This window comes from Electrophorus electricus, chromosome 13 (assembly GCF_013358815.1).
Source record: "Electrophorus electricus isolate fEleEle1 chromosome 13, fEleEle1.pri, whole genome shotgun sequence".
NCBI classification, from domain to species: Eukaryota; Metazoa; Chordata; class Actinopteri; order Gymnotiformes; family Gymnotidae; genus Electrophorus; species Electrophorus electricus.
In genome coordinates this window covers 13,206,340-13,228,060 of record NC_049547.1, presented here as the reverse complement: position 1 = coordinate 13,228,060, position 21,721 = coordinate 13,206,340, and the positions used below count along the sequence as shown (strand labels likewise).

The 21,721-nt window shown below is 41.5% G+C and overlaps 2 protein-coding genes across 2 annotated transcripts; one reads left to right on the top strand and one right to left on the bottom strand.

Annotated features, from left to right (window-relative positions):
* Window positions 1–5,748: 5,748 nt before the first annotated feature.
* On the bottom strand, window positions 5,749–18,691 carry arel1 (apoptosis resistant E3 ubiquitin protein ligase 1). The gene is made up of 22 exons (XM_035533019.1): window positions 18,642–18,691; window positions 17,135–17,467; window positions 16,620–16,788; window positions 15,065–15,285; window positions 14,553–14,624; window positions 13,860–14,086; window positions 13,538–13,775; window positions 12,922–13,091; window positions 12,539–12,719; window positions 11,974–12,218; window positions 11,805–11,882; window positions 11,542–11,683; window positions 11,327–11,448; window positions 11,119–11,194; window positions 10,892–11,001; window positions 10,483–10,662; window positions 9,831–9,956; window positions 9,432–9,561; window positions 9,284–9,342; window positions 9,006–9,095; window positions 8,496–8,671; window positions 5,749–8,283 (listed from the first exon to the last, which is right to left on the bottom strand). Exons 2-22 carry the CDS (start codon window positions 17,280–17,282, stop codon window positions 8,181–8,183), a joined length of 3,063 nt encoding a protein of 1,020 aa, XP_035388912.1. The 5' UTR covers window positions 17,283–17,467; window positions 18,642–18,691; the 3' UTR covers window positions 5,749–8,180.
* Window positions 18,692–18,698: 7 nt separating this feature from the next.
* Window positions 18,699–21,406, top strand: fcf1 (FCF1 rRNA-processing protein). The gene is made up of 8 exons (XM_027015342.2): window positions 18,699–18,783; window positions 19,017–19,081; window positions 19,198–19,269; window positions 19,390–19,538; window positions 19,620–19,692; window positions 20,340–20,427; window positions 20,532–20,626; window positions 21,271–21,406. The coding sequence occupies exons 1-8, from the start codon at window positions 18,781–18,783 to the stop codon at window positions 21,317–21,319; spliced, it is 594 nt and encodes a 197-aa protein (XP_026871143.1). The 5' UTR covers window positions 18,699–18,780; the 3' UTR covers window positions 21,320–21,406.
* The last annotated feature ends 315 nt before the right edge of the window (window positions 21,407–21,721 follow it).

Below are 21,721 nucleotides of genomic sequence, written 5' to 3'. Positions count from 1 at the left end.
CCTTCTGTGATAGAATAATTAAAATATGTCTTTTGTGACAGAACATATAACTAAAATATAGTATGTCTTCTGGGATAGGATAGCTAAAATATGGCATGTCTTCTGTGGTAGGATAGTTAAAATATGGTGTCGTGTGATAAATTAGCTAAAATATGGTGTGTCTTCTGTGATAGGATAACTAAAATATGGTTAAATGTCCTAATATATAGATAATAATCTTCATGAAAACTTTAATTGTGAATTATTGAGCCCATACAAATGAAAATACATATAAAATACCTGGTATTGAGACGTGTATACAAACATGAGAGATGATCTTTTGTGAGAAAATCAAGACATAAGACAAACATGGAGCTTAGATGAGTGTGAGACAGTTGGATTAGAGTGTGAAGCCTGCAGCAGCTGTGATCAGGAAGTGGAATAGAACCTAATGCCAGGATCATTCCTGGGCACTGGAGCTATTTTGGCACAAATACTTGCCGAAATAAATATAATCGCTTGACTTGGTTGTGGTTTTCAAAACACTCCACCTCAGAAGATTATTGAAAGCCTTTAATGTCTCTGATGCAACACTTGTCAGCCCAGAAAGAGATCATAATTTAAAATATTCACACCGTTGTAATATACGTAAATGTTTGAACACCCATTTGCACTTTTAGGGGTGATTTGACACAGCTTGTTCATTGTGAATCATGGTCCTGTTCCATGTCAGTGGCTTTATATGTTTTCTCTGTCATGATGAAGCTGCTAACCCACCATTTTACTACCATCTGCAACTCGATGATGGGTGACAGGGGCCCCAGGCCCCATTGACTGATTAAAGTTCAAACCCGAGAACCCCAGCATGTATGGTGGACACAAGTATTTTCCAATGAACAGCAGTGAACATGGCTGTGTCCTTGTACATCCCTGCAGAACCACTAACCTCATAAATCAATGTATTCATCCCTGAGTCCTTCTGTAAATTACATGTGGCCTGACAAAGGTGTGCTCTTTTCTTTTTAAAATGCCATTTTTTTATTGGGTACTGTGGACCCAAGTGTGAGAGATTCACAGTATGCTCCATTTTTGGGCTGAGCTACATAAATATGCTTTTTATGTAACTTCCAAAACATAAATTACATATTATAGCAAATGGTTCTAACAGTTTTAGGCACATGTCTCATACAAGTTTTTTGCCTGTTCAGTGTAAATGAGGTAAAACATGCAGAAATGCATTTCACTCTAATTTCAAAGGTGACAGGGGGAAAAAAGGCAACACATATAGATAAAATCTGAAGAACATATTTTGTTTTTTTGATGTTGCAACCACAAAAACACACTAGACACACAACTGGCCAAAAACAAATTTTAAGCGTTCTGCTTCATCTCTCACCACAATGACTGCATGGCCTGCTGTTGGTGTGCTGATTGTACTTTCAATGATCACATAGCAGAGCCCTTTCAGAGCAGCAGTAATGAAAGGAAGGAACTACAGAGAGGGGAATAATTCAGCTCCAGGCATTGAGACAGACCCTGGCTTGCGATTAAGGGCACGAGGACTGAGGGGGATGTTGGCAGGTGGAGATCACCGCTCACTCTTACTCGCTTTGCAGTTCCAGGGTCAGCTGAAAACTTTGGAGGGGTGGGGGGCACTCATTCTCAGGACCTTGTAGAGAACTCAGGCTCAAGCTGTCCCTCCACTGGGTGATGAGTTCCAGCTCTGAGCGAAACTCCACTAATCAGCAGCATCCCGTGGCCTCATTCCTCCCACTCGGATCTGCCAACTCCCTTCATCGCCCCATTTACCACTGGGGACAGTTTGCTCATTTCCCTCATAACGTATCAGTATGAGTGCTATGGTAACGAGAACTGATCCCGAGTCAGTTGCTGAGCATTTTATAGGAAGCAGAACTTCAACCATGTCTGTTGCCCATCTTCGGCATTAGTCACTGCAGTCATATTCCAGTCAGCTAATCTAGCCAGTGATGCAGCCACGATGTCATAGTGCTATAAAACTTCATAGGGTGGATCTCTGATACTTTTGCATCAAAAAGAGCAAAGTCCTAAGGAGCCACCAGAGCTGCTGTGGTTCATCCATCACCTTGTCAGAGCAGCAACAGCAGGCCAGCTCTTATGTGCTAGATGAGGAGTTACTTCCACAAAGCCACTCACCCACACGTGTTTGATGGAGTCTGAAGTCACGTCTAAAAGGATGGTTGCACGGCACGTGACATCACTGGCCCATGAGGGAAAATACACCACTAATCTGAGACGTCACCGCACGCCAAGCCCAAGGAACTGCTGCTCCCCCACGAGGTACATGGTTTCCGCACAGGGCGCACAGATGATTATCAAGCCCGAAGAGGCTAATTTGCTCATCAGTCTGCCAGTTAGTCAACACCTCCAATCAGGCAATCCGGAACCAGATTTGGGGAAAGTGCCAGACCTTGAGGGTATCCAGCTGGGGGAGAGGTCAGCCATGTTCCACATATACTCCCATCACTTCGAGCTGTCGCTTGAAGACCTTTCTCAAATATATTACAGCCTATGAGTGAATCATTTAAAGACTGGCGAGTGCCACAGAGTGTGGCTGTTTTAACAAAAACATGAAGGATATATACAAAAACACAAACTCCCTTTGTGGCGTAAGAAATTCTGGAAGACAGATTGAAGCGAAGCCGACAGTTTAACATTAGTTGCCAAAATGCCTAGTTATGTAACACAGTTCTGTAAATATCTATGGATCACTAATATACTATAATCAAACGATTATTCCGTGAATTACTTGGATTGTGTTTATTCATATCTACAAAGTTGGGAAGAGATGTTTTGGCATCTGTTACTGTGCATTTCCCAGCTCTACTGCAGGTCCATGTGGTGCACGAAAGAGCTGAAATGTTGCGTGAACTCACAGTTGGCCATTCCAGGCATTGTTTGCCCTACAGAGACAACTGCATGTCACATCAAAGGATCAATCATGCAGTTATGCGAGATCTGACAAGCACCACCAGCAGCTGAGGAATAAAAACACAGTATTTTCTGGAAACACATAAAATAAGAGCTTTCAGGGATCAACAAATAAACTGGGTACCCCTGGAGAGTGAGCCAGAGGTGGATTTTGTGGTTTGCTGGTCAGAGGTCTGCTCTTTGCCCACTGTGCATTCCTAAAGGCAAACTGAAAAAGGGACTATTATGCACACAGCCAGGACTCTGCCAAGGAGGGAGGACCAGTGCGAGGGTTCTGCCAAGTTCCTCAAGATGCCTCAGTCTACTACTTTATACTGCAGCATAGATAGAAACAAGTTAACAAGTCTGCTGCTCTGAAATGCATAGTTATATACAGACCAACATATTGTACAACGTATAAATACATAGCAGTATAACAATGTATTTTTTATATATATAATGTGTGCATGTTTGTACAGGGAATTTCGGAGAGAGGTCCTTCATCAGCTGTGCAAACAAATATGTTTATACACATACACACAAACACACGTTGTTTTTTTTGTTATGGAAGCATGTGCCATTGCATTTTCCTGGACTACAACAATCTTTTTCCCAATGTTTATATCACAGTTAACCACAGTTTACCTCCATTATGATCTAACACTGACACAAATGCCAACAAATGGGGGGAACAAACAGGATAAACATATTTGTGGTAAATTCCTGTAAGGTCTCAGTCTAAAGGAGATACTTATTTAAAATGCTTTGAAATGCTTTGTGTCAAGCACTGAGGTAGCTGGTGTCTTCAGAACAACAGAACTGGAGAATAGGCCAAGTGAAGATTGACAGTAGAGAGGAAACACTCATTTTCTCCACAGGTGAACATGCCATCCTTTAGTTGCACACCTAGGAGAGGGAGAAGGAGCAGACAGAAAGAAGAGAGAGGTGAAGGAGCAGATAAAAGAGGCTCCAAAAACCACCAGAAAAAAATGCAATGAGGATGAAAAAGATCTATTTAAGGCAGGGTCTTCAGGTCTGTTAGGTTAGCACAGCTGACTCATACCTCGTTTACTCATACTTTAGGTCATCTGTTAGGTTAACACAGCTAACATACCTCATTTACTCATACTTTAGGTCTGTTAGGTTAACACAGCTGACTCATACCTCATTTACTCATACTTTAGGTCTGTTAGGTTAACACAGCTGACTCATACCTCGTTTACTCATACTTTAGGTCATCTGTTAGGTTAACACAGCTAACTCATACCTCATTTACTCATACTTTAGGTCTGTTAGGTTAACACTGCTGACTCACCTCGTTTACTCATACTTTAGGTCATCTTTTAGGTTAACACAGCTGACTCATACCTCATTTACTCATACTTTAGGTCATCTGTTAGGTTAACACAGCTGACTCATACCTCGTTTACTCATACTTTAGGTCATCTGTTAGGTTAGCACAGCTGACTCATACCTCATTTACTCATACTTTAGGTCATCTGTTAGGTTAACACAGCTGACTCATACCTCATTTACTCATACTCCTCGTTTTCCACCCCTTCTCTCCCAGCCAAGATACACACCCATACACTTTATTAATATATATTATCTATTACACACATTTATTTATATAAAACAGCAAAATTCAAATATAGAATACAAGAAATACTTTTCATTATAGCCACAATTAAATTTAAAGTTTACATATAACTAATAAAAATGTTCCAAATCTAAAGGTGGAAAAACAGCTCCTGAGCACTTCACCAAACTGATCAACTATCAGCTAATGCAGGCCCGGGTCCAAGCAAATTGCATTTGTACAGTGAGTAATGGGAGCTCACCGTTTCATTAACAGCTCATAGGATGAAGTGCTGAGCAAACGTGTGGAAGTACACCTGGGGCGTGGACTGTTTGCCTTTGACAGGAAACCCCCATCATTAGATAAGTGAGAGCTGTCGGAGTGGGGGCCAGCGGAGGCCAGCTTAGACCAGAGTGCTTCTGCTCACCCCTCATGCCTCTGATGCATGACAGCTGCCCCCCTGAGTTTGCACAGGGCATTGCATGTGCTGTAATTGGCTGAGTGGGCCTTCAGGTCATGGAGTGGAAGACGATGTTCTGACTGTGTTTTCTGATATTCGTTTGGTTTCTTATTTATTTATTTCGATTGTATTTTGGTGCTGGGAATTCAAATCAAACCAGATGAAAAGTTTCACATACAAAGCTATATTACTGACATCTGGGATCACTTACATTTGTTTTTCTGTATAGAGATTAAATCTAATCTTGGGATAAATTATAAAATAAGATTGTGGAACCTTTAAAAGCTGTATAATTCTCTGGAAAAAAGATGACCCTTGCTGTCCAAGGACTTCTGTCTTCTCAACTGATGTAGAGCAGATGTTTCTCACTGGTATTAGGAGGTTCCAATGGAACGTTTGATTGAATTTCATTGGAAAGTCTGACTGAATTTTCTGTACATTGAAGCAGTTAGACATCAGTCATTGCTATGTGATACTGTGAGGCATATGATTGCCTCACTTCCCAAAACAGAGCAAGTAAAAAGGTTCCAATGTACTGTAAATGATCAGTTCCATGTCTCTATCACAGAAATGCAATCTAACACTGGCCCTGCAAAGTTTATCACTCTATATCATGAGTGAAGCATATTTTGTGTTGACAAAAGGTACACTGAAGACCAAATGCCTAGCCCCCGACCCCCAAAAAACCCAATGACTCCAATGATTTAATCAGCTTAAAAATTACCAGTCAACCTAATTCAAACAAAACCATAAACATCAATAATGGATATTCAGAGATGACTGAAATTTGTCTCACTTTTTATTTCTTCACAAACAGAGGAGTAGACACAGTCTTCAGAACAAAGTGCTGAACGCTAAAGACCTTCTGCAGGTGAGCGTTCAACAGCTCCCACTTGGCATAATAGAAAGCCTTCCCCTTACACTATATACATCCCATCTCAAATGAACCACCAGTTAGGCAAATTTGTGTTGCATTCTCAAACTTTACAACTTCATAGTAACTTAAATGTCTTAAATGTACTTGAAAGGAAATAAAAAACAAACAAACACAAAAACAGCCAAAGTTGTTATAAGCAACGGAAATGATACATTTGTGAGTCTCATTTACCCCTGGTGAAGTACTTGTGGTCACAAAATTCTTTAAATGCACGCAATAATGAGAGACAATATTCCAGTATGCTTTTTAGCCACCGCAGTCTTTAAAAATTAGGCGATTTAAGTCATTCTGGATGTGCCTTGGCCATTGTGCAGTGTGAACCATATGCAATGATTTCATTCTCAGCCCAACCACACCCTACAGTTTCTACAGCTGTGCTAAGTGGAAAATCCTCAGGCTAAACACAGCATTCGTCTGTCCAAGGGCAAAGTGCACCATCCCTAAAGTGAGCTCACATGCAGCGCTTCCTGGTGGCATTACAAGGTGGAGAAGATCAAAAGGTCTATAACTTATTCTTGAATTTAAGTTTCAGTCACTTAATATGGTTTATTCTGTATGACAATTCTCTATGGATTATTCAACTGCACATTAGCGCCAAAGTTAACAGCAGCTGTGTTTTGCCTTGAAGCACGGCTACATAGGATTACAGTATATGTCGATGCATTTGACAACAGTGCGTAGGCTTTGTGAATGAGTACCCATGTAGCATTATACAAGATGGACATAAAGCAGGGATAAAAGCACGAGATGTGTTACCCAAGCGGAGACTGAAACCTAGTTTTCTTAAGCTTTTTTTGACTGGATAACAGCAATGCTGTCCTCAGATCAGTCATTTGGAAGTAATTTCCTTGGATATGATGAGTACAAGCTCTTGTATTCAGAAGCTTCAACAAGGAGGTAAAGACAAATCTGAGTGGTTGGTTCTGGTGAGCTGTCTTAACAGAAATTCTGCTTTCACAAACAACCAACAAACCGTGAATTACTGGTGGAAACCAGCTTTAGCGGAAACAATGCCAAAAGGTGAACTACGAAAAGACTATGTAAAAAAACCTAAAAGGACAGAGCATCCGTCTAGCTTTCAGGTTCTCGTTTCATAAAGCACCTGTATCAACACAAGCATACTGTCACATGACATTGGTCAAGTGGCAATATGTATACGTTTAAATAAATAAGGTCATAAATAACAAAAATCTCAAGAACAAGAAAACATTTGAAACTGTTTGCATCATAGCACAACACCCTTTGTCCTGATGCAAATCATGTCACAGAAACCAGACAGTTCTCTATAAAGTGGGCTTGCCTTTAAAAAATGCATAGATGGTGCCCGGAGATATGAAAGTAACGCAGGAGAAAGGAGGAAGTACTCTTTTTCAGCCAGTGCTCCAGATCACTATGGTTAAATTCTGCAACACAGAGTTGCCGTCAAGTGACCTCAGGGAAAAACACCCAAGCCTAGCCGAAATCATTGTAGCGCAGTCTTATGTCAGGCCACACACACCCAGGCCACTGCATGGGCAGAATAATTACACAAAAGAAAAGGAATGAGACATGGCAGACTGTTAGGAGGAGAAAGTAAAAACCACAACATGAAAAACTATCAATGATCCACCTTTTTTTTTTAAGGACAAAAGAAAAAGATGAAATGATAGCATTTATACCTATATACATACATAATTCACAGCAGTATATACATACAACCGTCCCTGATCAGATAAGGCCAAAGTGCAGTAAGTGTGTAGTAGAACCACACACCTTCCAGGCTGCTACACTCTGTCTGAATGCTCCCATGATCCCAGTTGTGTTAATGCTAAATGTGATTAGTCATTAAAACATGAGGGCCCATATAAGCTATCTCGCATAAAATTAAGCAAATGTACCATCTACTCAACAGCTCTTTAATTCTGTTCTTCTTTTTTAACAATACAAAAAAGAAAAAAATGTTTACATTTATACAAAGCTCCAGCATCTACTGGAATTAGCCAAAGGCATCTCAGGATCATGTGTAAGTAACGTCCTCTTTGAAGGTCCTGCTTTAAAGAGAAGATCTGGATGTCCAGGAGGGCTTGGGCTTAGAGGTCTGTTATTGGAGGCAAAAGGTGCATTGGCTCTTATACAGCAGCTCACTTAGAGGAGAGAGGAGGTGAGAGCACAGAGGGAAGGGCAGAGGCAGAGCACGAGATGTGTGTGTGTGTGTGTGTGTGTGTGTGTGTGTGTGTGAGAGAGAGAGCGAGAGACACACACACAGACATGGAGACTTCCTCAGTGCCAGTATGTGGTCAGAGCATGCCAAAGCCCTCACTGCCCTCACTGATGGCCAGCTTCAGCAGTTTGTGCAGCTCCTCATAGGAGTCATAGGTAGGGAGGCACAGCTGGTTAAAACTAGGAGAGGAAAATAGAGGGAATCCAATTACCATGGACAGCTCGACTGACAGATATCCAAATAAAGTAAAATCCAGCTAAAGGTGTAGACATGTAGAGGATGAGGCCTCTGGTTTAATTCAAGTAAACTAATATTTCTCTCTGTGTGTGTGTGTGTGTGTGTGTGTGTGTGTGTGTGTGTGTGTGTGTGAGAGAGAGATGTATACACATACCAGGTGTGTGCAGTTGGCAAGGTGCTGTGTGTGGGGGCTGCTATGATCTGGAAGGAGGGACAGAGTGTATTGAAGCCCCCGGGGGGCAGCTGAGAGGAGCCGGTGGTGAACTGGAGCAGGCGTGCTAGCTCTTCCTGAGTGAAGGAGGACACCACAGCCCAGAACCATTTCATCACCTACACACACACACACACACACACACACAAAGTTGGCAGTTGAAAAGGGACATCTCTTTGGTCCATTGCTGAGCAGTGAAACACTTCATGAGAAAATTATAAAGACAGACTACAAATTAAACGGAAAACATTGGGCTTTTGGAATGGAACCAAAACTGTAATTGTGTGGTGAATGTGTAAAAATTAGATAATTAGTAGAAAAATCTGTTTTTTGTATTTTTATCCATGCCCAACATTTTTTACTTAATTACATAAATTAATCACAAGAATCTTAACTCTTAAAAGCCAAACAAAAAGTTCCAGTACCAGTCCACAGCTGGGGTTAACCACCCACCTTCTCTCTGAAATGCCATGAGCCTCCAACTATAACAGCATGGGCTTTGAAATCCTGCACATTAATGTCCCCAGTACCACACATCAGCAACTGTGCAAAGACAAAAGATAACAATGGCATTTTAATGGGACCACACACAAACACATATAAACACATACAAACACACAGAGGAAAAACTCCTTTTTGCTTAATAGTTATAAAGGTCTTATTGTAAGTAAGTATACAAAGTAAAACAAACCACTGTTTTTCCATGTTTATAGAAATATTGACAGGATTACCTCCAACTCATTCTCATCAAATATGGCCAAGAGGTTCTCAGGAACAAGTTCATTCAAACCTGTGGATTACAAAACATCTATGTTTGCTCTGAACCCATACATTGAAAGAAGCACCAATATGCTGATGGGGTGGTTGGTGCGCTCCTACCTTTGAGGAAGTGCTCCACCTCATCCCGCACCTGAGTGGCCAGCCGATACTGAGCCAGTAGATTCAGGTAATGCACCTTGTTTTCGTTAGTCACAGCAATCTGTGCACCCCCAGAAATCAGCTCCACCACCTGCACAAATGCACGCACTTTTACTCCCACTTAGCACTATGGTGATTTTGTGCATTTCCCCATGTCTACAATTTCACACCTAGTACTATAAAAATGTACTTTAAACATTCAGCTTCCCCATCTGCTCAACAGCTCCTGACAGGCCTACAGTAGCAGAGGGCATTCATTAGACTGAAACATGTTGCCTTGTGTGTTTCTCCGCATGCCTGAGGGGCACTAGATGCCAGGCTATGAAGAGAGAGCTATTTGGAAGAGAAGACGAGCGTTACCTTCTCCAACTGCCCCGATTTGCTGTACTTCTCCTCAGCGAACACAAGGTCCATTTCGCTCACGTCATTGTTTAGCAGGAAGCAGACCTTGGTCTTGTAGAACTCGGGATCGTCCGTCTCAAAGTACTGCCGCGGTAAACAGGGTGGGGGGTGTGGATGGTAGGAGAGATTGAAACCAGTCAAATGTGTAAAGCAAAACAAACAGGCATTACCCCATCCGAAGAAACGTGCACAGCCTTTGCCAGCGGCCGGAGCAGCTGGGCCTTCAAACGCTAGCCACAAAACCAGCACAAAACTGTGGCTCAGCCCAGAGCAAAGACAAGAAGGTGGGGGCTGTGTCTGCAGCCTTGGGAGGCATTTAACAGAGGCCCTTGGGAAAGTTAACAAGCAGAGAGGTGATGACATGTCTGTCAGAGCAACACACAGGCTCCACAGACAGATTTATGACTTCAGTTCTCCACTATTTATTGAAGGCATTAAGAGGGAATTATAACCACTGACAAGTACTTGCGTGTACTGTTTTCAAAGAAATGTATATTTTACAACAGATGTAATAACAAACATGGCTGAATTTCTTCAAATTAGAGGAATGCATGAATATGTACAAGCCACAGGCATGCTCTTGATGCTTGATTGAAACAGGCACCATTACCTTGTAGTTCATGCGCAAGCCGATGATCTGGGCCAGGAAGGAGCGAGTGAACCTGGCACGTACCAACTGCTTGTAAGCCCCTCCCAGCGCCGACTCATACAGACACTTCCCCACCACACGGCCAGCAAACTCATACATCTTCAGCCTCAGGTGAGGGGGCCGCTCGGCGTTAGGATGGACCTGCCTCACATACACAGTAACCTGTCCTCAGACACAGCTCATATCACACACCAGTCTACTTTCTCAACTATACGTCTCTGAGACAACAGGATGTTAGTATCTTGATGTTACTTATTTTATTTGAAAAAAACAAAAAACAAAGTGTGGTCAACATATCTGCAATCTCTCTAGTTTGATTTCTGAAAGCTGGAGAAGCGAAATTGAGTAGCTGTGGGAGACTGATGCGTACCAGACCCTGGTTGTTGTCACTAAATCGTGTGAACAGCTGGTTGTTGGTGTCAAACAGAGTCTTGCACACAAGCTCAAACCACTCCCGCCTCGGTCCACCCCAGTCCAGAGCTATATGAGGCACACACAAACAGAAAACTATATTTCCACTGCCAATGGTACTTATCACCATGTACCATTTAAGGACTTAAATTGTTAAAACCATCTTTTATTGATTTATGAACAGACCTTCTTCATCCTGAAACACCACCTCAAAGTTCTTACTCCAGTCTGACACAGAGAAGTTCCTAGTGGCCTTAAGAGACTGAAGTAGGGAGAAAAAAAAAAAGTGTGTCAGTTAAGATGAACCTCACAATCATAAATAACTACCACCACCACAAGAACATTTTCAGAAGTAGAGAGCTAAAAAGCCATGCGAGTAGAGAGGGTTACTCACAGAGTCGAGGATGGAGTGGCGGCTGATCTTCAGGCAGGTCTTAGTCCGAGGCCTCTTAGAATGGATGTGCCTGAGCTCCCGCTGGAAAAAGCTTACCTTGTCCTGAAATGTCTCAGAACCTCCTGTGGGCCAAACAACCAGAGCAAAACGATCAAACTCATTACCAAACAACCTTGAGCATTTTTACCTGCATGTATCCCAGGGGTCAGGCTCACCAATGTTCTTGTGAAGGAAGCGAATAAATGTGGCAGCCATGATGTTCCTGTCCTTGCAGCTCAGCTCCACAGGAGGCTGGATGCCATCATCCACCACCAGAGTCAGGTACTTATGGTTTGGGTCTGGCCCATGGTATGTGAACTAAGGGGGGTGGGGGACAGGGGGAGGAGGAGGAAGCCAGAAAAAAAAAAAATAAAAATGATTTTTTTTAGCATGAGGCATCTCAACAGCGTCTTGCAGTCTTCAACAAGGCGGAGCAAACCTTGGTCCCGGGGCACACACGAAAAGTGAAAAGACGCCAGGGAATAATCTTCAGGTAAAACTCCTTCACAGAGAGTTGCTGAAATATGACAGAGTTCAAATGAATGAGAGAACACGAAGGTTAAACAAATGCGTGTGACAGTGCTAGAGACCAATCCTAAATGACCTACCTTTGGTGATATGTAGCAGTAGACCTTTTTTGGTTTCTTGACCTTCTCCAGTTGGCCCTCTACAGGCGAGTCGTGCTCATCTTCCTCATCACCCACAGAGGGTCGTCTCTGTGGGGTCAGGAGAGAGGAGGCTGGCAGCTGCCACGGAGAACCACTGTAGTTGCCTGTGCTGTAGAGGTAGGCCTCAAAGTAGATACTAATGCCTGGAGTGGACACGTTCTTCTCCACACAGCTCTTCTCATTCTCTGAAGTGTTGATTTCAAAAGAAATGGAAAAGAAATCAAGTTTCAATTGTCGACAGTACTTGAAAAAGCCAAATACTCGGGTGAGGGAGTGTACACCTGCAACACACACACACACACACACACACACACACACACACACACACACACACACACACACACACACACACACACACACACACACACACACACACACACACACACACACACACACACACACACACACACACACACACACACACACACACACACACACACACACACCCCTATGCATTCAACTTTTAAATCTCATAGATTAACAGGAAAAAAAGAAAGGGCTTCACCGCTTAGCACAATGATGTCAAACTCTCCATTGCTGAGTGACTGATCCCTGTAAGTGATGCGTGCCCTGAAGCAGCCCTTCTTCTTCAGAGTGAGCCGAAGCAGGACATGACACTGCTGCTTAATACAGGAGACGGCCGTGCTGTAGTAGTCCTCCGAGCTGTCCTCTTCCACGCTGCCCAACTATGGCACAGAAAGGGACAGAAATGGCCAAGAAAGGACAGAATAAATCACAATAAGGGGCAGAGAAGAGAAATTTAGAGAGAAGGGAAGAACATGGTCATCACTCATACTGTCTCTTGTAGCCAGTTGAGCTTGTTAAACGGTGATAAAGCGGGTCATGCAGCTGTATGCCCAGCTCGTGGGTGCTGGGAAGGTCTCTTACTGGGTGAATATGAACGCTATAGTTGGCCTCATCCACCAGGGAGACGGAGTTGCTAGTGGGGTTGCCGTACTCATCCCGAGGCTCAATCTGCAGCGTGTGTTGCAGTCCGTATGTCAGCACCAGAGTGGAAAAGTGGTACGCAATCTTCGTTTTGGAGGGCACCACCATCCCTGGAACAAATAAGTACAAAACACAGGGCACTAGAATTCCAACAGAAAGGAAAACACCCGATTCCACAAGTAGAGTCAGCTTACATGCCACGTGCTCTTTGACATGTTCCATGTCCAAGAAAAATAAATGTTTGAGTTCATGTACACAGAGTATGAACACTTCAAAAACTTTACAATCAATATTGATATTATACAAATACAGCTGAAATAAAAAACGGCTTTTAGCACTCTAGCTGGGTCCACTTCAGTAAACCCAGCTGCCACAGAAAATGCTATCCTTCTAAACACTGCAGAAAGAATTCAAACCCCAACAGACAAGAAAAATAAAAGACAGCGTCAGTCATGCCTGTAAGTATTGCTTTACCCCAGCAAAACAAGACAAACGAAGACTAGGAAGGAGGACAGCATCCTTGGCTCCCACTACAGTGTCTCAGGGTTCCCCTTACCTGGCTGGAATATCTTGTAATAGGGGCTATAGGCAACATTGAGGCCACCCAGTTTAACGGCCACCTCGTAGCGGCCGGCCTTGCGCACAGTGAAGGTCACTTTCACCACGTTGGACTCCGGTTCCTGGACGACCTCCTGGGTGACAGGAATATCCAGAGCCAGCTCTATGTGAGTGATGTTCACCCTCAGCCCCACAGGCCTGCGGGCCGGGAACGGCTGCCCATTCTTATAGAAGAGCTGAGGGGACGGACAGCAAACGCTGGGTTAACAGAGCCGAGCATCATGTCAGCCGCACAACGCACAAGCCCTTTCTGGTAATACCTGCACACGGAAGCTCATGGTCTGGCCCACCTCCTGGGGCTCCTTCCAGTCCCAGGAGACCTTGCAGGAGCGGGGGTCCAGGTAGTTGCCCCGCACGTAGTCGTAAATGCTACGGTCGCCTCGGCGGCCTGGGTCCTCATTCTGCAGGAAGCTGACTACGCGTGCTGCGAGCTCACACAAGAACTTGATGGTGAAGACGAATGCGATGATGGAAACGGTTATTCCACCTGCGGGGCGGCGGGGATCCCATCCAGAAAAGCATTTAGGGGAGAACGGCAGCTTCATGAAAATGCTAACAAGAAGTAACACAGAAGCACTTCAAGTTCCTCATGTCATAGATTCAATTCCTCCTTGTTGTGAAATGGCAGTGCAGAAGCTTATTGCTCTTGACCTTTAGCTCACTTTTGCCCAGGCCCTCTGGTTCACTGCTGACATGTATTATCTTGTGCTTTTGTCTTGTCTACTGATCAAAGATGTGTTTAGTATTTATATAGCACATTTTAATGTTCTACACTGCTGCTATTCCGCTCACAGGGGATCAATAAAGTACATCTATAGAAAGTTTTATTGCCATTCTGAATTTGCGCACTTATTCTAGGCATTTAAGAGTTGTTAGGTGGCTAGATCTGATCAAATAAATAATAAAAAGCTAAAACTAAAAGTAAGAAAAAAAGGAGGAAAATTAAAACTTACCAATCACGTAAAACATGAGGTCCCTTATCAGAAAGCACAGTGCAACAGTACAGCCAAATATGAGCGCTCCCACTGAAAGATATGGGCATGCATTATTTATCATAATTGTATGTGAATAATTGCCAATCCGATCACCAATGATCTGAAACAGAATACAGGATCTCATACTAGCTGGATTCACACCTAAAATCATAAATTTTCCGGGTTTACTTGATTTTCTTTGATTTCTAGCAAACAACAACTACCACCTCGATGTTCAGCTGTGAAGCCTTAATAAATGACAAACATTTACCAAAAAAAAAGGCTACTCCCCAGAAGTGAGAGGGCGTGAGAATGCTTGACTGAAAGCATTGACTACAGAGGAAAAAAATTCCAGATCAGGGGTGTGGAGATCTTGCTTAGCTACTTTCTAAGACAATGATGCACACATAAAATTAAATGATATCTAAGGTTTATAGAAGTTTGGTCCACTATCGGCTATACCCCCATATTCCACCTGCCATCATGCTCACCAATGGACCACTTCTCGTTAAGGCGCCTCTCTGCAAGGCTGTGCACCAGCTGTATCTCGTAGTCCTGGTCTCTGCTGCCCCTGGAGGCTTGGAGCACCTTCACTCCTGTAGACAGCTTGATGTAATCCTCGTAGTAATAGCCCCAGGCTGCCAAAGAGAGCTGAAGCTGGCTGTCAAACTGGGCCAAGTCATCCAGATTTGTACATCCCAGGGCCTTCAGACTGCCAAAACATAAGAGCAGTGCTATGCTTAGGCTATACAACCAATCCATTCATGTTCAATACAAATGTGAACCTGTTAATTAATTACATTAATAATGACAGCTGAATTTCAGCAAAAACATACAATAATAATAATGGTATTTCATGCAATGAGAGGTTATCGACAAGTTTACAATCACCATCAAATGATTTTTCAACATTGCTACTAAACGGCACAGGTGCCAAGAGAAGCAGCAATACCAACTGTCATGACCAAAACTTAAGTACCAGCACATACCATGTAGTGATATAAGTAACCTTTTAGGCATTGGACATTTGTATACTTCCATAGATGTATTTGTTATGCTTTGCAAATTTCTTTCACGCGGAGTATGTTAGTGACGTTAATGCTGGATAATAATATCAGCCAATTTATTTACATAAATTCATGAAGCACACAATAATGCCATAGTATTAACATCATGTGACATTATATTAGCCAAAATTAAACAAGTCATACCTTGCATACTTTGGACCCAACCGTGCACAAACCAGACAGGAAACACCAGTAATGTGAGAAAACCAGAGTAACATTTAACCCACTGAATCTGTGAGGTCCTTGTTAGGGACACTTTTAGAGAACACTACAGTGTACATTAGCTGATAAAGGGTTTTAGAACATTTGTCTTAAGGGTTCAAATAGACTGAGGATATCAGTAAAGATGAGACAGGACCAGAATGTGAACAATGTGCAAAGAATCTATAATTTTTATCAAATGTTGTGTCATATAGCAGATGATGTTTTAGTTAATTTCTGTTTAAATATTTCATATTTGTTCACATAAACAACAATTGTCAAACTATCAAATAACATGAACCTTCTTATGTCTAAACTGTCCTAATGCTACATTATCAAGAAAGTGAAACTGTACATGAAACAAAGGTGCAATGAAGTATCCTAGCAGAGAGTGCCATAGCACACGCTGCAGCACTGCAGGGGTTCTGTGTGTTCCACGTCTAAGTGTAACAAGGAACAAGCACTGCAGCAAATGACCCCCTCTTCCCTGCAGTTGCCATACCTCAATGTCATTCACCTGTTTTGTTATTCCGCATGTGTATTCACTACTGCCCTCTGGTGGAATTAACAACAAACCACCACCCTGTTCATTCACAGAACCAGAGTAAAAAAGTTCGCCAACCATCAAACTGCTTGAAGACCATAAGCAACTTTATTGACGGGAGCAGGCGAGCTGGATGATTAACCCCATAAAAAATACTGATGTATACTGATTATAGAAATGGTGTGTGTGTGTGTGTGTGCGCGCGCGCGCGCGCGTGTATATTTGAAGATTTACGTGTGGTAGTAGTGCTCCAGGCTCTGGGAACACAGCCACTCCTGAAAGGCAAAGTCTCGGAGCAGCCGGACGTGAGCCTCCGTGATGTCCCTCCACCGCCGCTGCTCCAGCACCACCTCCTCCAAGCGGGTCAACACACTCAGACTGAGCTCTTCAAGAGACTGAACATCTACACACACACACACACACACACACACACACACACACACACACACACACACACACACACACACACACACACACACACACACACACGTACAAACTCTTGCACATTCATTTGTTATATGAAATAAGTGTACTGCCAAATCTGAAAAAAAGACAACTCTAACTTTGGCCCACTGGCAGCTTGTAATCAGTGCAATTTCTGAAAATTTCCAAACACTGAGCTTTAATCTAATGTGGAAAAATAGGGTTACCGGTCCATATTATTTTCTTTTTTCCTTTTTGAAGATTTTGGTATAGCCTCAAACCAAAAGTGAACTAAATATCCCTGGCTTTGCAACAATTCTACTGACCTTCAAATAAATGTTTGTAGTCGGAGAGCCCATGACCCTGTAGCCATTCTCCAATCTGACTTTCCTTGCTTTTCTTCCAGCGTGCTTCCCAGAAGAAAACCCACGACACTGAACAGAAGACGAAGGTCAGCAAGAAGCGGCGGTCCATCAGACCATCTTCAGCCTCGACTCAGACCTCTGTGTGCTCAGAGTGTAATGCAGGACTGCATGTGGCCGAAGCCAGCCTCTCTCTGTCTCTCTCTCCAGATACCTTCAGTTTTGCTGTTTATGGAAGACACAGTCTTATCTTCCCATGAGTATTTTTACCATGTCGTCCCAAGTCCTTGAATGCCGCTGCAGGAAAAAAATGTAATACCCAAAATGCAACATATTCTTACGTTTGTACAATGCCCGCAAATGCAAGAGCTGTAGTTTGCAGAGATGCAAACAAAGCCTCTGTCCACTGTACTAAAGTCCCAGTCAAAGTAAATATTTAAAAAGTGACAAACAGGGATCACTGGAGTGTGTATTCCATATAAGCTTACTATGAATCAGTCAACCTAATTAAAAATCATTACTTACAATGATTAGGAATCACCTCAACACATAATTAATACTTATTTAATACTGCTCTGTGTGATTTCTTTTTACCATTATGCAGCATCTGGGATTTGTTTAGTCAAACTAAGCATATCCATGTGTTCCTGTGTCCTTGAGACTGCAGATGTAGGCCTTAAAACATCCAATTGTGAGCTAGAAGAGCTCTGACAAATGTTCTAAAAACTCACTAACCTTTACAGCGTAAAAAGTTAGCCAACACGGTTCTGGCTGTGCATATTTAGCCAAGTGCTTCCCGAAGCATGCACGAGGAAATCTATTAATCTCATATGAGACATATTGGTCTTATGGGGTAAAATTGTTGGATTCGTTTCTGAATACAGCCGTCTTACATTAGACGTAACATTAACCCATTCAAACTATGCATTTCTTTTCCCCTTGAAATTGTCTCCTAGCGTTACAGTTATAAAAAAAAACTATCGTAAGCCTACAGAGTACACCATTATGGACGATATAGCTGTCCGTCAGCTATAGCCAACTGTTTATAAAACACCACAACTGTTCCATGGCACAAAACAAGGATGCTCATGGTTCAATGTCAACGATGTTAGCTAAACATAAGTAAACGTATAACTGCTAGCGTCTGATAACTAGCTAGATTTTCAGGAAATCCTTCCAGGTGCAAATTAATTAGCTAGTTTATGTGTTTAGCTAGGTAGCTCGGAATCAGTGGCAACGACCGCCCCGTCAAAAACAAATAAGCTGGGTAGATAGATGGGTTAGATAGCAAGCTAGCGTTACCCACCCAAGCTAACTGAGGACATTAACCTAGCTAGCCTGATCATTAGGAATCTTAAGTAGCATAAGAAATGAATTCGACCATAAGATGTGAAGTTCTAATTCGCTGAAATGCTCTCAATACACAGAACTAATGTTTCATATTTACGTTCAACGGACCAAAACAGCTTACCTTAAGTATGCGTTAGCTCACTGTTGTCAACCGGAAGAAGCGCAATGCCATTGTCGTCGACTGATGACGTATATGGTTAAATTGATTCCGTCGCTGCACGAGGGGCTGCTAAATAGTGATTGATCCTTGCATTTTTGAAATGGTAAATAACTGTAAATAAAGTTCTCTGCCACCATACTCTCTTACATTTATTAACTGATGGATAACGACATACTTATTATCTATTTATGTTTGGTTAGAAATTGCACTACAGGCAGTCAGCTAGCTAGCTAGCCGGATACGGTATAGGTAACTAGCAAGGTTAGCTAGCTCACAGATGATTGACTTAATTCAAGGGACTAAAATGTTTTTGCTCATATTGTTTTCTTTCTGAAGGGGAAACAGAAGAAGCAGAAATATGCTGCTATGAAAAGAATGATCAGTTTAAAGGATCAAAGATTGTAAGTATCTTCATTAAGGTTGCATTCATCAACATAAAAATGCAACTCGTCGTCCACGAGTTCCTCCTAACATAACGTAATGGTATTTTTGTTTGTTTCTTTTTTTTTTCATTAAGAAAGGAGAAGGATCGAGCAAAAACAGAAAAAAAGAAGAAAGAAGATCCTTCAGCCATTAAGGAACAAGAAGTGTAAGAATACCTAAACTACTGCTATTCAAAATACCCCCAAATCCTCTGGGTGTACTTTAATAGGTGACCTCACATTGAAGATAAAGTAAAAAAGTGACTCAATATCTTTATCATCCCTAGGCCAAAGTATCCATCATGTCTGTTCTTCCAGTACAACACTCAGCTTGGTCCTCCCTATCACATCCTTGTGGATACAAACTTCATCAACTTTTCAATAAAGGCAAAGCTTGATGTAGTCCAATCAATGATGGACTGCCTGTATGCTAAATGTGAGCAATTGCACACTTGTTGCACAGATATTTTGTTTTTTAAAGACAGAACTACGTTATATTTTCATTTGTGTTATTCAGGTATTCCTTGCATCACAGACTGTGTCATGGCTGAGCTTGAGAAATTAGGAATGAAATACAGAGTTGCCTTGAGGTAACAACATGCATTAATCCGTAACTACACTTAAAAAAAACACATTTCACAGCAGTGATTTTCTGCGCAAATGTCACAAGCCTGACTTTTCTAAATGTGAACTTTTAAATTTCATAACTGTTTAAATTTTCTAAAATGTTAAAATGTTACCTGTCTAGATGGACCCCAACACCTTGAGAAAAATCATACATTAAAATATTAATTATACGTTTATTATTGAAAATATAAATATTGTAAACAATGTAATAGAGGCAGGAATGTAAAAGAGGCAGGAAAATGGGTAAACTGAATTTGTGGTTACACGCAGCTTCCAGTCTTATTATTTTAAAGATTTTTTCACCTTACTTGCTATGTAGAATTCCACATTTCAAAATCTCATTCAAGATAAGTAAAGTGTTTATTCAGGGAGCATCTGAAGAGAATCCAGGTGTCTTGCCAAGGTGCTTTACATTAAAATGAAATAATTGAAACTATATAACATTAAAAATAATTACACAACACAAACATCCATCATTAATTCGATCCACTAAATGTAAAACATTTTGAGGGGTGATAGGTGGCAGATTCCAGGGAAATCATGTTGTATTTGAAGCATAATTGTTAGTTTTCAGTAGTTATTTTCATGTTCCTTTGAAATGCCTTTGTAGAATAGCCAAGGATCCTCGCTTCGACCGCATGCCATGCTCACATAAAGGAACATATGCTGATGACTGCTTAGTGCAAAGGGTGACTCAGGTAACACAGCATTGCCATCTGTCCTCTGATCTGTATCTTATTCGGCTACAAAGCCACTGCTTAAATTGATGAATGCCATCTAATATGCTGACTTCCTCTCTTAGCACAAGTGTTACATTGTAGCTACAGTGGATAGAGACCTAAAGAGGAGAATTCGAAAGATCCCAGGAGTCCCAATCATGTACATCTCTAATCACAGGTAATCAGTCCACAAAAACTACTAACTTGGTTGTCCATCAAAAATGTTTAAGGCCTGTTCTTCTATTGTTTGTCTCTTGAACTTAAAGCTCCAAGTTAAATTTAAATACAATATGTAGTTTCCTTGGCATAGTAATGTCATTGTGATCACTGTACAGTAGAGGGCGCCTAATTCATTACTGAATTGTGCACTGTGTAATATCAGTTACACGTAACCGAAATGCCTCATAAATGCACTTACTGAAATAAACTTAAATGCTCTAAAACATTGTTTTGGAAACATTGTACAAAGCCCATTGAGATGCCCAAGCAACCAAGAGGCAAGTTTTGAGAACTGCAGTAACGTTTGAATTAAAACAACACATTAATATCTGCAGTAGGCATATTTTCTATGCTTCGTAGTAAAGACTGGGCCACTAATTTAAAATTCTTAAATTAAAGCTCTTAACTGAAGGTTTAAAATTAATTCCTTGTGATATGATAGTCATTCCTTAATGTTAAAGGCTGTTAAATTTAAAATGGTATCTTTAAATGCAAATGTGAATTTTATGAAAATGAACAATTGCTAAGCTTTATTACAGGTACTTAGAGGATACATAGAGGAAAGAAAAAAATAATTTAATCATGAAACTTTTTGTTCAACAGGTATAACATCGAACGGATGCCAGATGATTATGGTGCACCCAGGTTATAGGGTGCTAGCAAGGGTTTTGTTTTGTTTTTTGTTTTATTTTTTTCATACTTTATATCACCCACATGTATATTAAAGTGTTTGCACATTTGGGTGTTTCGCTTATTTTTCCCCAATGTTATACTCAGCAAATTATTTATTTGGTTATAGGAACGTACATTTGCTGTGTGATTGAGAGTGAGAGAGAACGAGTACGAGAGTGATTTGTGCTAACTATTGTGTGGATGTCACTGAGAAGATCATAAGGAGCATAACACAAGGATGGTTTGAGTTCATTTTGACCAAATGATTCATAGAACATTTGTAAAATAAAACTGGAAAAATTGTTCTTCCATTAATTATATGGTCATAAGAAATCACACATAACAGTAGGGAACTCTATTGTAAAATTGTTTTAAAATTTTA

Coding starts and splice junctions, on each gene's coding strand:
- arel1 (XM_035533019.1), bottom strand. CDS start 17,282: ATGGACCGCCGCTTCTTGCTGACCTTCGTCTTCTGTTCAGTGTCGTGG. Junction 16,789..17,134: donor CTACAAACATTTATTTGAAG/GTCAGTAGAATT, acceptor GTGTGTGTGTAG/ATGTTCAGTCTCTTGAAGAG. Junction 14,087..14,552: donor CCTCATGTTTTACGTGATTG/GTAAGTTTTAAT, acceptor GCCGCCCCGCAG/GTGGAATAACCGTTTCCATC.
- fcf1 (XM_027015342.2), top strand. Junction 19,539..19,619: donor GGACTGCCTGTATGCTAAAT/GTGAGCAATTGC, acceptor TGTGTTATTCAG/GTATTCCTTGCATCACAGAC. Junction 20,627..21,270: donor ATGTACATCTCTAATCACAG/GTAATCAGTCCA, acceptor TTTGTTCAACAG/GTATAACATCGAACGGATGC.